Below are 12,312 nucleotides of genomic sequence, written 5' to 3'. Positions count from 1 at the left end.
CAATCCGTACGATTGGCAGTGAAAAATTTTCTGATAACTGGCCTCAACGTTTAAAGGACTGTATTGCAGCCAATGGAGACCACTTCGAATAAGCATTTTATACTTTAAATTGTTTTAAATTTATGTATTAAACTAACACACTGTAAAAGTAATAAATGTTATTTGCAATAGAACTTTTTTTCCTCTGTCTCAGTATTTATGGCCAGACTAAGTATATGTTAGTCAGGGACAGACATCGACATCTCGTTATGCACTTTTAAATATACATTTGAATGTTTCAGAAGATATATAAATTATCTAGCACACATCATATAAAAATTGGTAGCGTGAAAATGAAGTACTAAACACACACACATATTCCCGTGAATTTACTTTCATACTATTTAATGAAAAGTCGTACGTAATTTGAATAGTGGATCGACGCCGGTTATAGGATATCCATTCATTAAGGCAGCATAATATGGTATATAAAGATCCAAGTGGTTTCTTCCCCCCAGTGCCAGTATATCCCCCGGCTTAAGACCGAGCGTCCGCATGTACTTGGCTAACCGCACAGACCGCTGTAGTACTGACGCGTTGGTCTCTGTCTCCCCTGTTGCTGCGTCTACCTAAAAAATTTGCAATGCGAATTTTATTGCCTAATTAATACAAAGCATAGATAATACACGTAAACACAAAGATAAGGACGTTGTGGTTAATATTATTCAAGAAGAATGTCAATTTAAAGCTGTAATAGCTCTTCTTCTCCTTTCTTTCCTATTTCCCTCTGCTGGGGTGTAGGGCGCGAATCAAATCGTTCCATTTACATCGGTCTTGGGCAGTCTGTTCTTGCTCCTCCCACGTCATGCCCAAGACCTCTAACTCCTCCTCTATTAGGCTGCACTAAAAGTATCGGGAATGGAATATTTCCACTGTTCCTGTCATATTAAAATCTTTTTAATTGAAAACTCCTTGGTTTTAAAAATCGAATACCATTTATTTATTTAAAAAAAGATTCTCGGTCTTGTCACGAGGTTTTGTCAAACTTGTTTAGTCGTTGAGAAAATGGGATTGACTCGAGAAAATTCAAGAGCGATGATTTATTATGACTTTCGAAGTGGTTTAACACAAAAACAGTGTGTTGACCGGATGATTTCTGCATTTGGTGATGAAGCCCCATCCAAAACCACAATTTATCGCTGGTTTGCTGAGTTTCAACGTGGACGTGTCAAGCTCAGTGATGATTCCCGTCAAGGTCGTCCAAAAACTGCAGTCACCCAAGAAAACGTTGATGCTGTGCGTAAGCTGATTGAGGAAGATCGATATGTGACATACCGCGAAATTCAGGCAACTTTAGAAATTGGCATGAGTCAAATACAAATAATCTTGCATGAACAATTAGGTGTAAAAAAGTTGTTTTCCCGATAGATACCGCATTCGCTCTGTGAAGAGCAAAAAGCGGCTCGCGTTACTTGGTGCGTCAGAACTCTCGAAAGATTCCACGCAGGATCCTCAAATGCTGTATACAACATTGTATCAGGTGACGAATCCTGGATATACGCGTACGAACTCGAAACAAAAAACCAGTCACGAGTTTGGGTGTTCGAAAATGAGTTAAAGCCAACAAAAATTGTTCGTTCACGGAGTGTTGCAAAAAAAATGGTGGCCACGTTTGTCTCCAAAACCGGCCATGTTACGACTATTCCTCTTGAGGGACAAAGAACGGTTAATGCAGAATGGTATGCTAGCATTTGTTGCCACAGGTCGTTTCTGAACTCCGTAAAGAGAACTGCAACCGCCGCATCGTCCTCCATCACGACAATGCGAGTTCTCACACCGCGCACAGAACAAAAGAGTTTTTAGAGCAAGAAAACATAGAATTATTAGACCATCCGCCGTACAGCTCCGACCTAAGCCCTAATGATTTCTATACTTTCCCTAAAATAAAGAATAAATTGCGTGGACAGAGATTTTCATCACCTGAAGAAGATGTGGACGCCTACTTACAAAACGGCCATTTTGGAGACATAATAGAGACACTTCCGAATGGAATGGTTGCTTCAATGATTGGTTGCATCGTATGGAAAAATGTGTCAAATTTCGCGAAGAATACTTCGAAAAGCAATAAATACATTTTTAAATAGTAATGTTGTGTCACTTCGTTAATTCCCGAAATTTTCAGTGCCGCCCTCGTATATGCATGAAGTTTAACAAAAAAATTGCATTTCATTGACACACTCGAAAATAAGTTTTGCCTTTATAATTTGCGTGATGTATGAATAGAAATTTATAGACTGTCAAATGCACACAATACAATACCTGGCACACTGAATCAGGTCGTCTTCTCATGCAGTCCATGAATAGATGTCCCATGTGGTATTGAGGGTCATCAATGTTGAAAGACATTTTATTGACGTTGAGAATACTGAATTATTATAATAAACGCGTTGCGATCGTCCGTACCGTACAAGCTCGAACCGTGTATTGCATTTCAGACTGCATTGTTGTGTTTAAAATGCACTTTTACTGAAGAGGTTAGTGATAACGGGCGCGCTTCGTTGGGATCGCGGATTCGAAGCTGACTGCGCACGCATTATTTTAGCTACTCGAAGTTTTTTTTATGATTATAGATTTACTGCTGGTCCGGAGGCCTTTCCAGTTTCATCAGGACAGGTGGGCAAGCAAAGGCTCAGCCAGGAGGGCTGGTATTTGCTAGCAGGTGCCTGAGCGCCTCCAAAGGAGGCCTAACAACTCAGGAGCGGCTACTTCGAGAATGAATCTACTATGAGTGTGTCTATGGGTTAGTTTACTCGTCGAGTCCTTCGTCGCAAGCGACGGGTTCGGCGACGACGGTGACCGGCGCGTGAGGTACCTAAAAGCACCGTTAATGGATTGGGAGGATCCGTAATGACGTGCTTAGGGCGACGTCGACTGTTTACCGTTCGGTCCACAGGATCGGGTATGTAATTTCCGGCAGCCACGACAAGAGGGTTTTCGTGTCGTGCCGCCTTCTCAAAGTGGCGCAATGATGCCGACTGTAAATACTTACTGACTGAGTCAAGCTCCAGGTCATCATGGAGATCCACATTCCTTAGGAACCATACCAAGTTGCGGTCGTTAGTGAGACGAGAATGCAGGAATTTAGACATCTCGTCGAATTCGAATATCGAACCTCCTTGCCAAAAGTGCTACCAGCTGCAAAAATATACAACAAATATAGATGTATACATTGTACAGCAAAAATAGTATTAACAAGAACGAGACAAACATTTAGTTTTCATGGACTCGTGTTGGGTGCATCAAATTACAGAGAAAAAAACACGTGGTAGAAGTGAAACCTTCCAAAATTAAAATACAATTATCCTAAACGTCTTAAGTATATGTAAAATTTTGTCATTAGTAAATAATTGTAAGGTAGCGCCCTCTGTGAATTGATATTTTAATTTCACGTATAATCCTAAATTAAAATTCATACACACGTTAGTATTAAAAAATCTCACAGATGGCGCTGTATTAAGTAGTATGTATATTTCTGTCTCATTCTTTGCTGGCTTCATCCTACACATTTTTGTATTTGTGTCTCTTACCTGTCGTTTTTTCCGTTGCATCCGGTTTGAAATCACAACGATTCTAAAGAAGTTTTCACTTCAAAACAGACAATATTTATTATACTGAGTTCACAGGTGGACGAGCTCACAGTCCACCTCGTGTTAAGTGGTTACCGGACCCTATAGACACCTACAACGTAAATGCCGCCATCCACTTTGAGATATGAGTTCTAAGGTCCCAGTATAGATACAACGGCTGCCCCAAAGCCTGCCTTCAAAGTGAAAGTCATAACTGCTTCACGGCAGAAATTGGCAAGGTGGTGGTGCCTACCCGTGCGACTCACAAGAGGTCCTACCACCAGTAATTACGCAAATTATAATTTTGCGGGTTTGATTTTTATTACAAGATGCTATTCAATCACCGTGCAAGTCAATCGTGAACAATTGTTAAGTACGTATTTCATTAGAAAAATAGGTACCCGCCTGCGAACACCGGTGCATCGCTCGACACCAATGCACCGGAAGTCTTATCCTTTAGGCCACGACGACTTACACGTCGTCTACTGAGTATATAAATATTTTGTGTCTATCTGCGATCAGGCCTGGACTATGAGCAGATGCGTTGCGTGTGCCATCGCGTCGAAGAGGCTCCTCACCAGGAGACTCCTCATTGATCACCATCTGTCACCAACTCCCTGTATATCATGACGTTTCAGTCGTTTGATGTAACTGACTTTTGTCAACGCATTAGCTAGGGTATTTGGGTGGTTTTCCAGCCGAGTTCTGTACTTAGTCCCTGTCGACCTTATCTCTTCCTTAACAGTTCTCATGTACATGGCTTTATGGATCTCAGGGTTTGTCACAAACCATGGTACGTTTGCTATTCTTAAGATGCCATTCTGCATTCTTTGCATGATATTTAAACTGGAGTCGCATGCACTTCCCCACAGTTGCAATTCATACGTCCATATTGGAACTGAGTATATAAAGTAATATTTAACACCATCGTTGTATTGTTTGTATTTTTGTCAATTGTACTAAAGATATGACCAGAGAACAAATCTCTTGCTCTAATCAATTAATTGATACAAAGAAATGGCTCAAAATAAAAGTTCTATTTATGGTAATGTTGTAGTTTTTTTCAGTCATTAGCTCGTTAAAAACATATGGTTCAAGAAAAACTACACATACCTTCTACAACAGCTCAATGTCCACAATAAAAAAAAATCAACTACTTTTACCTTCGATCAACAACGATGATCGAAGACTTTTACCATTCATATTTGTTACACTAGATACATGTATTATACCCTTAGAGACCACTTTGTGTGAATGATAACAAGAATTAAAAGACAACAAGAATACCACCACCCACCTTGTGGTTTTATAATTATATTATTTGTACTGTCGTCACCCTTTAAAGCTATTGCGGGTTTATAAAGCTCATCATGAATGAGACCGTAACAGAAGACGTTCAAAATTTTTTATTCACTGATTTTGCAACGCTCGCAATCCGCGTTATGTGGATTATTCAATTAAAAATCAACGGATCTGCGGAATCTACAATCGTTTTTTTTTACCATGAGAGGCTATTTCAGCGTCACCTTAACTAGTAGGTGAGCTCACGGGGCTCAAACCGGAGTGTTGCTAACAATGACCCTAGCAAGAGCCGTGCTTCGCAGAATCTACCACCGGATCGGAAACGCGACCCACTGAGAAGATCCGGCGAGAAACTCAGTGAGCTGTGTCTATGGGTTAGTTCGCTCGTCGAGCCTGGGGACCGGCGAAGGGGGCCTAAGAAGACGACGTGCAAGCTGCTCTGCACGCGTTTTATGCATGAGCATCCGGGTGATGGAAGGCCGGCTATCCTCAACCCACGCTGGTTCTGACCCAGCGGGGTATTCCGTAGGATAGACCATTCTAACCGGCGCCATCTAGGCGGGCTTCGGATAGCCTGCCGACCGAGAGGGCTGGTGGTCGTGGCGCCGACGACCGCCAGTCCGGCGTCCCGAGGGAGAGGGTGATGGGAGAGATGTGCTCCGCACTAAACGCTTCACTTTCCCCCCCTTGCCTTTTCATGAGTTTTGTCTCATGCGAGGTTTGGACGTTGGTTGTTGAGAGACAGGAGGTTTTAGTCGGTTCGACTCCGACATGCCCCGCCCTCCATCCCCAGTGAAGGGCGAAGTCCGGCGATTTCCTCCTGACAAAAAAAAAAAAGCAAGAGCCGTGCTTCGCAGAATCTACCACCGGATCGGAAGCGCGACCCACTGAGAAGATCTGGCGAGAAGCTCAGTGGGCTGTGTCTGTGGGTTAATTTACTCAGCGTGCCCTTCGTCGCAAGCGACGGGTTAGACGAGAACGATGACCGGTGTTTAGGGAACCTAAAAGCACCGTTAATGGATCGGGAGGATCCGAGATGACGTGTTTAATTACGTGCAATGATTTTCGAAGCGCGTTAAATACTATATCGAGATTAGCAATCATTCGTACATGCAAGAGCGCCAATAAAGCCTTAGGATTAATAATGCGCGCAGGTTCACAGTTTCAGAATGTCACTGTCTCTATTGTCCTGTATTATGCCTTTGTACGTAGCAAGCTGGAATATAATTGCATTGTTTGGGATCCTCGGAAATGAAAATACAATATGCTCATAGAGAGAGTTCAGCGTAAGTTTGCTCGGTACCTGTATAAGAGGTTATATGGTTATCCGTTTTTGTTTCCGTCGCTTTTTGTGTCAGGTATGGTTGGACTGGATACCCTAAACCACAGGCGAAAGTTGCATCTACTCGTACATTACTGTTCTTTATTACAGAATAGAGTCAATAATCCCTTGGCACTACGGCAAATGACACTATTCGTCCCGCAACAGTATCCGCGGGCGGGAGTGCGCCGCCACCACCACTTATTTGCGGCGCTGGCGGGGCTGAGGACACGTAGAGCTAGGAACTGTCCAACGGCCAGGGCAATTGCGCTGTTAAACAAATTTCTGTCCGAAATCCAGGATGCTGACGTATTTGCCGATAGTTGGGGAATACTTTTTCCAAAATCATGTTATTTTTAGCATAATAATTATTAATTTTTATAATGCTCATAGCTTCATAATAACTATGATAAGCTTAGGCCACTTTTGCGCTGACGGCCTTAGTTATGCTTCGTATTATGGAATATATTGAAATATTTTTTGGAATATTATTTTGGATATTATATATTTGTTTTGTACTGTTGGTTTCCCAAATAAATAAATAAATTATATAGTCCCCAAAAAGTAAAATGAAGAGTTACTTTTATCAGATTTCTACGACTCATCATTTTATGACCAAACTATAAAATTTAAGATTTATTTAATTGGAAACTGAATCAAATCAGCGAGAGATCGAAGCACATTATTTTATCATAATTTCACACGGTGACTTGAAATAGCTTCGTATAAATTCGTTTCGTTATTTGTTTTTTATTTATTTTGTACAATTTTTTTGAATGAAAAAACCACAGCTTACATCCAGCCATAATACTGTATGCATGAACATTCCATACGGACCTCTCTATCTGACGTTGTATGATAACACTGCTTTACAAAAAAAAAGTTTTTCTTTTACCCAAAGATAATTCATATTGGGTATGTTTTGTACTTACCCCCTTACTACAAAAATATATGTCTCATAATTTAATCACATCAAGTTTTTGATATAACCACATTCATCAGAATTCACCTAAGTAAGCTACCTTGCTAGCCGCGTCTGAGTTTATAGTTTGTTTTTATTGCGTTTAAGTGTTATTCAAACATTTTTATTTGTTTTAAAATATCGTCAAGGCAGTGTAAATTAAACCCATATAACTTTTGCTATGTTTGTGGTCAAATTATTTTGTCAAAAAAGAAGAGACCAATCACTGAATCACGTAAACGAGCCTAGTTCCATTACTTTCAAATCGATAACAAACCTTGATAAAAAATGGGTTCCTGCTGTAGTGTGCGAAAATTGCAGAAGTATATTATTGAACTGGGCTGCAGGAAAAAGAAAACATTTACGATTCGGCATCCCAATGATATGGAGAGAACCAACAAATCATACTACTGACTGCTACTTCTGCCTCACTGAAACTACAGGTTTTAACAAAAAACCGAAAGCACATACAATATCCTGATGTTGCATCAGTCACAAAATCTGTGCTACATTCTGAAAAAGTTCCTAATCCATCATTACCCAGCTAACAGCTGTTACATCAAACTGGGATTAATGAAAAACTTTGTCAAAGCACTTGACAAAGATGGACAAGCTTTAAAGTATTTAAAAACCATTTTACCTAGTTTATCTGATGCAAAACTCAAAGAAGGAATCTTTGTGGGTCCCCAAATAAGAAAAATATTAAAGAATGAAAATTTTGATGGTAACTTATCCAATGTCGAAAAAGATGCTTGGTATTCATTTAAAGCATTAGTGAAAAATTTCTCAAGAAACAATAAATCTGAATAGGTAACAATTAAGCAGAAATTATTTCCAATTTACTGAGAAATTACTAAAGAGTGGGAGTGAATATGTCGTTAAAAATTCATTTTTTACATTCTCATCTGGACTTTTTTCCTGAGAACCTGGGAAGGGTGAGTGATGAGCATGGCGAACGTTTTCACCAGGATTTGAAGTTTTTCGAAGAAGGACACCAAGGATTTTGGGATAAAAGTATGTTAGCGAATTACTGTTGGTCTATAATAAGGGAAACTGATATGAATCAGTATAAAAGAAGAAGTAACACTACCCATTTTTTATTTGTTTTTGAGATAAATGTGACGGCGTTAACGATATTTATGTTATATAGCACGTGCAATAGGAGTGACTCACACAACCCAGGCGCGCCGGCCGTGTCGTTCCACTCGTAAACAACAGCTGCAACAGAAGTGACTCATAAGCCAGCTGCGCCGGCTAGTATAAAAAGGCGGAACGTGCCTTGAAATGAACATTCGTTGGACTGCGCTTGCCTGGTGCACTTACTATGTTCTTGTTACGTTGTGTGATTCAGTGACTGTTGTACGTACTGGTTAAAGTTGGACAAGTGTTAAAGTGAATTGTTACGATAACATATTGTTGATTAAATCAGGAATCAAAAAGTGACATCGTTTTACTTGGTGTTCAACAAGATAATGTCTACCCTCAAGCTTACATCAGAAGTGAGATCAGGACTCTACTCTCATTGGCGTGACGTGTTTGAACATGTTCGAAGTACAGCAAAAAAAAACATGATGCAGATCAGAATACTAGTAGTGGTACGCCACAAGAGCGTGAATGCAGCATACGTAAGTCGTGTAATAACGTCTCTGTTACCTCGATGGAAGATCTGAGCCACGAAGAAATCGTCACATCTTACGTTCTGGCTCATGTTGCCCAGTTTGACTGTCGACGTCATCACATGGCGTTTACTAACGGAAATACAACACGTAACAAGCTATTGCAAGAAATTAAGGCAAGTGCAAATCTCAAGTGAAACTTCGATCGCAATAATGGATTTGTCATGACGAGTGGGTAGTTCCGACACGAATCGTTTTTAAGCCAATGACTACTGCTAGAGTTATATGGCACTAGTACAGTAAACCAGGACATGAGACTGTGAATTGTCGCTGAAATTTTAGAATCTACTCGATTCAATACCAATAACACTACACGTTCGATGACTTCGGGCTCCAGCAAGCAAGCAAACAAGAAAGCAAGCAAGTTTCCGTGGGGAAGAAAAATTGACACATCTGAAGTCGTCGTGACCTGTAAGATAAGACGTCCCGTGCGTTCGATGCGGCGGTGTTCGGGTTCCGCTGGCGGATGCAGGTTTTTCCGGTGAAGTGCGTGCTTGTGCGTGCTTGACAAGTGTTCGCGGTTGGCTTCCTCAGTGTGGGAGTAACATCGTGTAAGATAGGTGGAACCCGTAAAATTGTAGTTTGCGTGGTGGCTGGTAAGATTTGTTGCGGTAAGAAGTTTGCATGGTGGTAAAATGTCTTGTGAGTCTGCACAGGTAGCCGGAGGTAAGACTTCCGCGGTCGCGGCCCACCCAGTCCGCGAGAACCGGGCAGATCGCCTCGACGGTACGGAGGCCGGCTGACGGGTCCGCCAAACGACGAGACCACGCCTCCAGCACGGACTGCCGATATTGGAGCCCCCGCGCTCCGGCTGCACTTGCGCTAGGGCGCGCTGCCTCGTAGGAGACTGTGAGGTATCATTGAATAACTGCGATCGCGCGCTGCTGGCGTCGCAGCGCGGCGACGTTCTCGTGGGTAAGGACGTGGCACCAGACGGGTGCTCCGTATAGTGCCATCGACCGCACGGATACCATCACCCTGCCTATTTCTGCCGTGAAGCAGTGGTGTATTTCGGTTTGAAGGGTGGGGCAGCGGTTGTAACTATACTGAGACCTTAGAACTTCTATCTCAAGGTGTGTGGTGCGTTTGCGCTGTGGATGTCTATGGGTTCCAGTAACCACTTAACACAAGGTGGGCTGTGAGCTCGTCCACACATTAATACGAAGAGCATAATCAAACGAAATTAGATACGAAGTTTAAAGGGCCGTTTAAAGTAGTTGAAGTATTGGATGGTGTCGATTTAATTTTGACTCTCACACATTCGCTTAAGGCTCGAGCTACTACTTGCCTCACAAAAATACAGCCTGCAAAACCTGAACAACCTCCTCATCCGTGGGCGCCCGGCTCTCGCCTGCAAGTCGGCTGTTACGTGTGCGGTGATGCGAGCCATGTAGCTTCTGGGTGTTCCATGCGCTACAAGAAGAAAAACGACACTGCTCCAGGTGCTGTGGCAGGTCCAACCAGAGACGTCAACGTGTGTTCCAGAGCTTCAGTGTGTTACAGATAAGTGGTTTTGGCTTCCCCTTTATGTTCCATTCAGGGTCAGAATGTAGTCTTATAAAACAAAGTCATAGTAATTTATTCAATGGTAAGCGGCTTCATAAACAAGTCACTCTTTGATCTGAAAGTAACTTAGACCAATCATGATGGCAAGAGCACTTAGGGGATATTCAACTCGCCCTTAATAGTGCACGTTGTCGAGTAACAGAGTTTACTCCAATAGAATAGACGTTTGCCGTTCAGGGTAGTTCACTTGAAATATCTTAAAGTTTCAACAGAGTGATAATCCCTCTAGATTAGATCTTGATTTAACACGGTCGAAGACCGGCGAAAACATAAAAAAAAAGGGCACAAACAGAAGCTTGGTTTAGTCGAGGCAAAGCTAAAGTCAAACTCTTTTCCGCTGGGGATTTTGTTTTCGTAAGTTGACCGAAAATGTAAAGGTCCCTTCAACATTACTGCAGTTTTGGAAAACGATAGGTATAAATTGAGACATGTAAATAGTTCTAATAGAGTGTACAAATTTCCCCATGAAAACTTACGTGAAATACCTCGAGGCCCGTCAGGCCTACTAGAAATTTCTGAAAATTATAGTGACGATGACGTGACGGCGTACACAGATGGGTTAATTAATCTTGTTCATGAAACTGATCTTAATGATGCCGACTCTATCACTGACAATAGAAGCGACATTTTTGTCCGCAAATAGCGATACAGCAAACATAGTCTGTGGGTAGTGATACAATGTCTGTAAGCTCAGGCACCTCAGGTGCAGGTGTTGGAAATGTAGAAAACGATGGTCGGTCTCGCACTATTTCTGAAGAAATTCCGTATAAATGTTCTGGTTTAAGAAATGTTTTAACAAACGCTACCGTACAAGCAGATTAAAAAAAAAAAAAAGAAAAAAAAAAAGAGAATTGTATGTGGCTAGAGAGATGTTAATCCGGACTAGCAAAAAAAAAGAGGAAAAAAAAAAGAAAGTGTGAAGTCATTGAAGGGTCTGTCCGGTCCAATGGCTTGGCTATAGGGATTTTCATCCAGATTAGCCACAACAATTAGCTACAGGGATTGCGATTCGGTCTAGCATTATCCGGTCCAGTTCGAAAAACTGAAGGGATAACAATTCCGGTCTAAGTTAAAAGGGACATACTTACATACCTGAAGAGTTTTAAATGAACTGGCCCAGGTATGTAAGCAGTCTGAAGGTTATTTATAGCCAGTATAGGATTTTCTGAAGAATTATGCGAACCGAACCGTACTAGATTGTTAATATCATAGACCACGTTTTAAGTTGCATCCGTTAATGTCAGGATGAACGAACACGTTTGTTGTTCACAGACATACCATAAGAATGCGCGCGAGGACGAGCGCACGTCAGTATGGCCGTGACGGCGTTAACGATATTTATGTTATATAGCACGTGCAATAGGAGTGACTCACACAACCCAGGCGCGCCGGCCGTGTCGTTCCAACAACAGCTGCAACAGAAGTGACTCATAAGCCAGCTGCGCCGGCTAGTATAAAAAGGCGGAACGTGCCTTGAAATGAACATTCGTTGGACTGCGCTTGCCTGGTGCACTTACTATGTTCTTGTTACGTTGTGTGATTCAGTGACTGTTGTACGTACTGGTTAAAGTTGGACAAGTGTTAAAGTGAATTGTTACGATAACATATTGTTGATTAAATCAGGAATCAAAAAGTGACATCGTTTTACTTGGTGTTCAACAAGATAATGTCTACCCTCAAGCTTACAAATGTATAAAAATGATAAAAAATAAATGTAATAAATATTTCTAGGGTCCGCAGACTAAAGCACATAAGTCAAAAAACTCTACTTTACAGGAATTAAAAAAAACTATTTAGAATCTTATACATTAACAAACTTAATAATGTTTATTTGAATTATATAAGTCTATAACACTAACTTATTATTAAAATTAAATATTT

General features: G+C 41.3%; 1 protein-coding gene across 3 annotated transcripts in view; it reads right to left on the bottom strand.

The window, feature by feature from the left end:
* Window positions 1-2,466, bottom strand: part of LOC110385478 (uncharacterized) — a 34,129-nt gene extending 31,663 nt beyond the window's left edge. For all 3 annotated transcript variants that reach the window (XR_009975196.1, XM_038016361.2, XM_062673052.1), the window contains exons 1-2: window positions 2,299-2,466; window positions 401-608 (exon numbers count right to left, since the gene is read on the bottom strand). Coding sequence is in view for 2 of the 3 variants with exons in the window: in XM_038016361.2 (XP_037872289.1) it covers window positions 401-608; window positions 2,299-2,385 (295 nt within the window). In the remaining variant the exon portion in view is untranslated. The remainder of the gene's footprint in view (window positions 1-400; window positions 609-2,298) is intronic.
* Between the last annotated feature and the right edge of the window lie 9,846 nt (window positions 2,467-12,312).

The sequence above is a fragment of the Bombyx mori genome, chromosome 16 (assembly GCF_030269925.1).
Source record: "Bombyx mori chromosome 16, ASM3026992v2".
Classification (NCBI taxonomy): Eukaryota; Metazoa; Arthropoda; class Insecta; order Lepidoptera; family Bombycidae; genus Bombyx; species Bombyx mori.
This window is presented reverse-complemented; position numbering and strand designations above follow the sequence as displayed.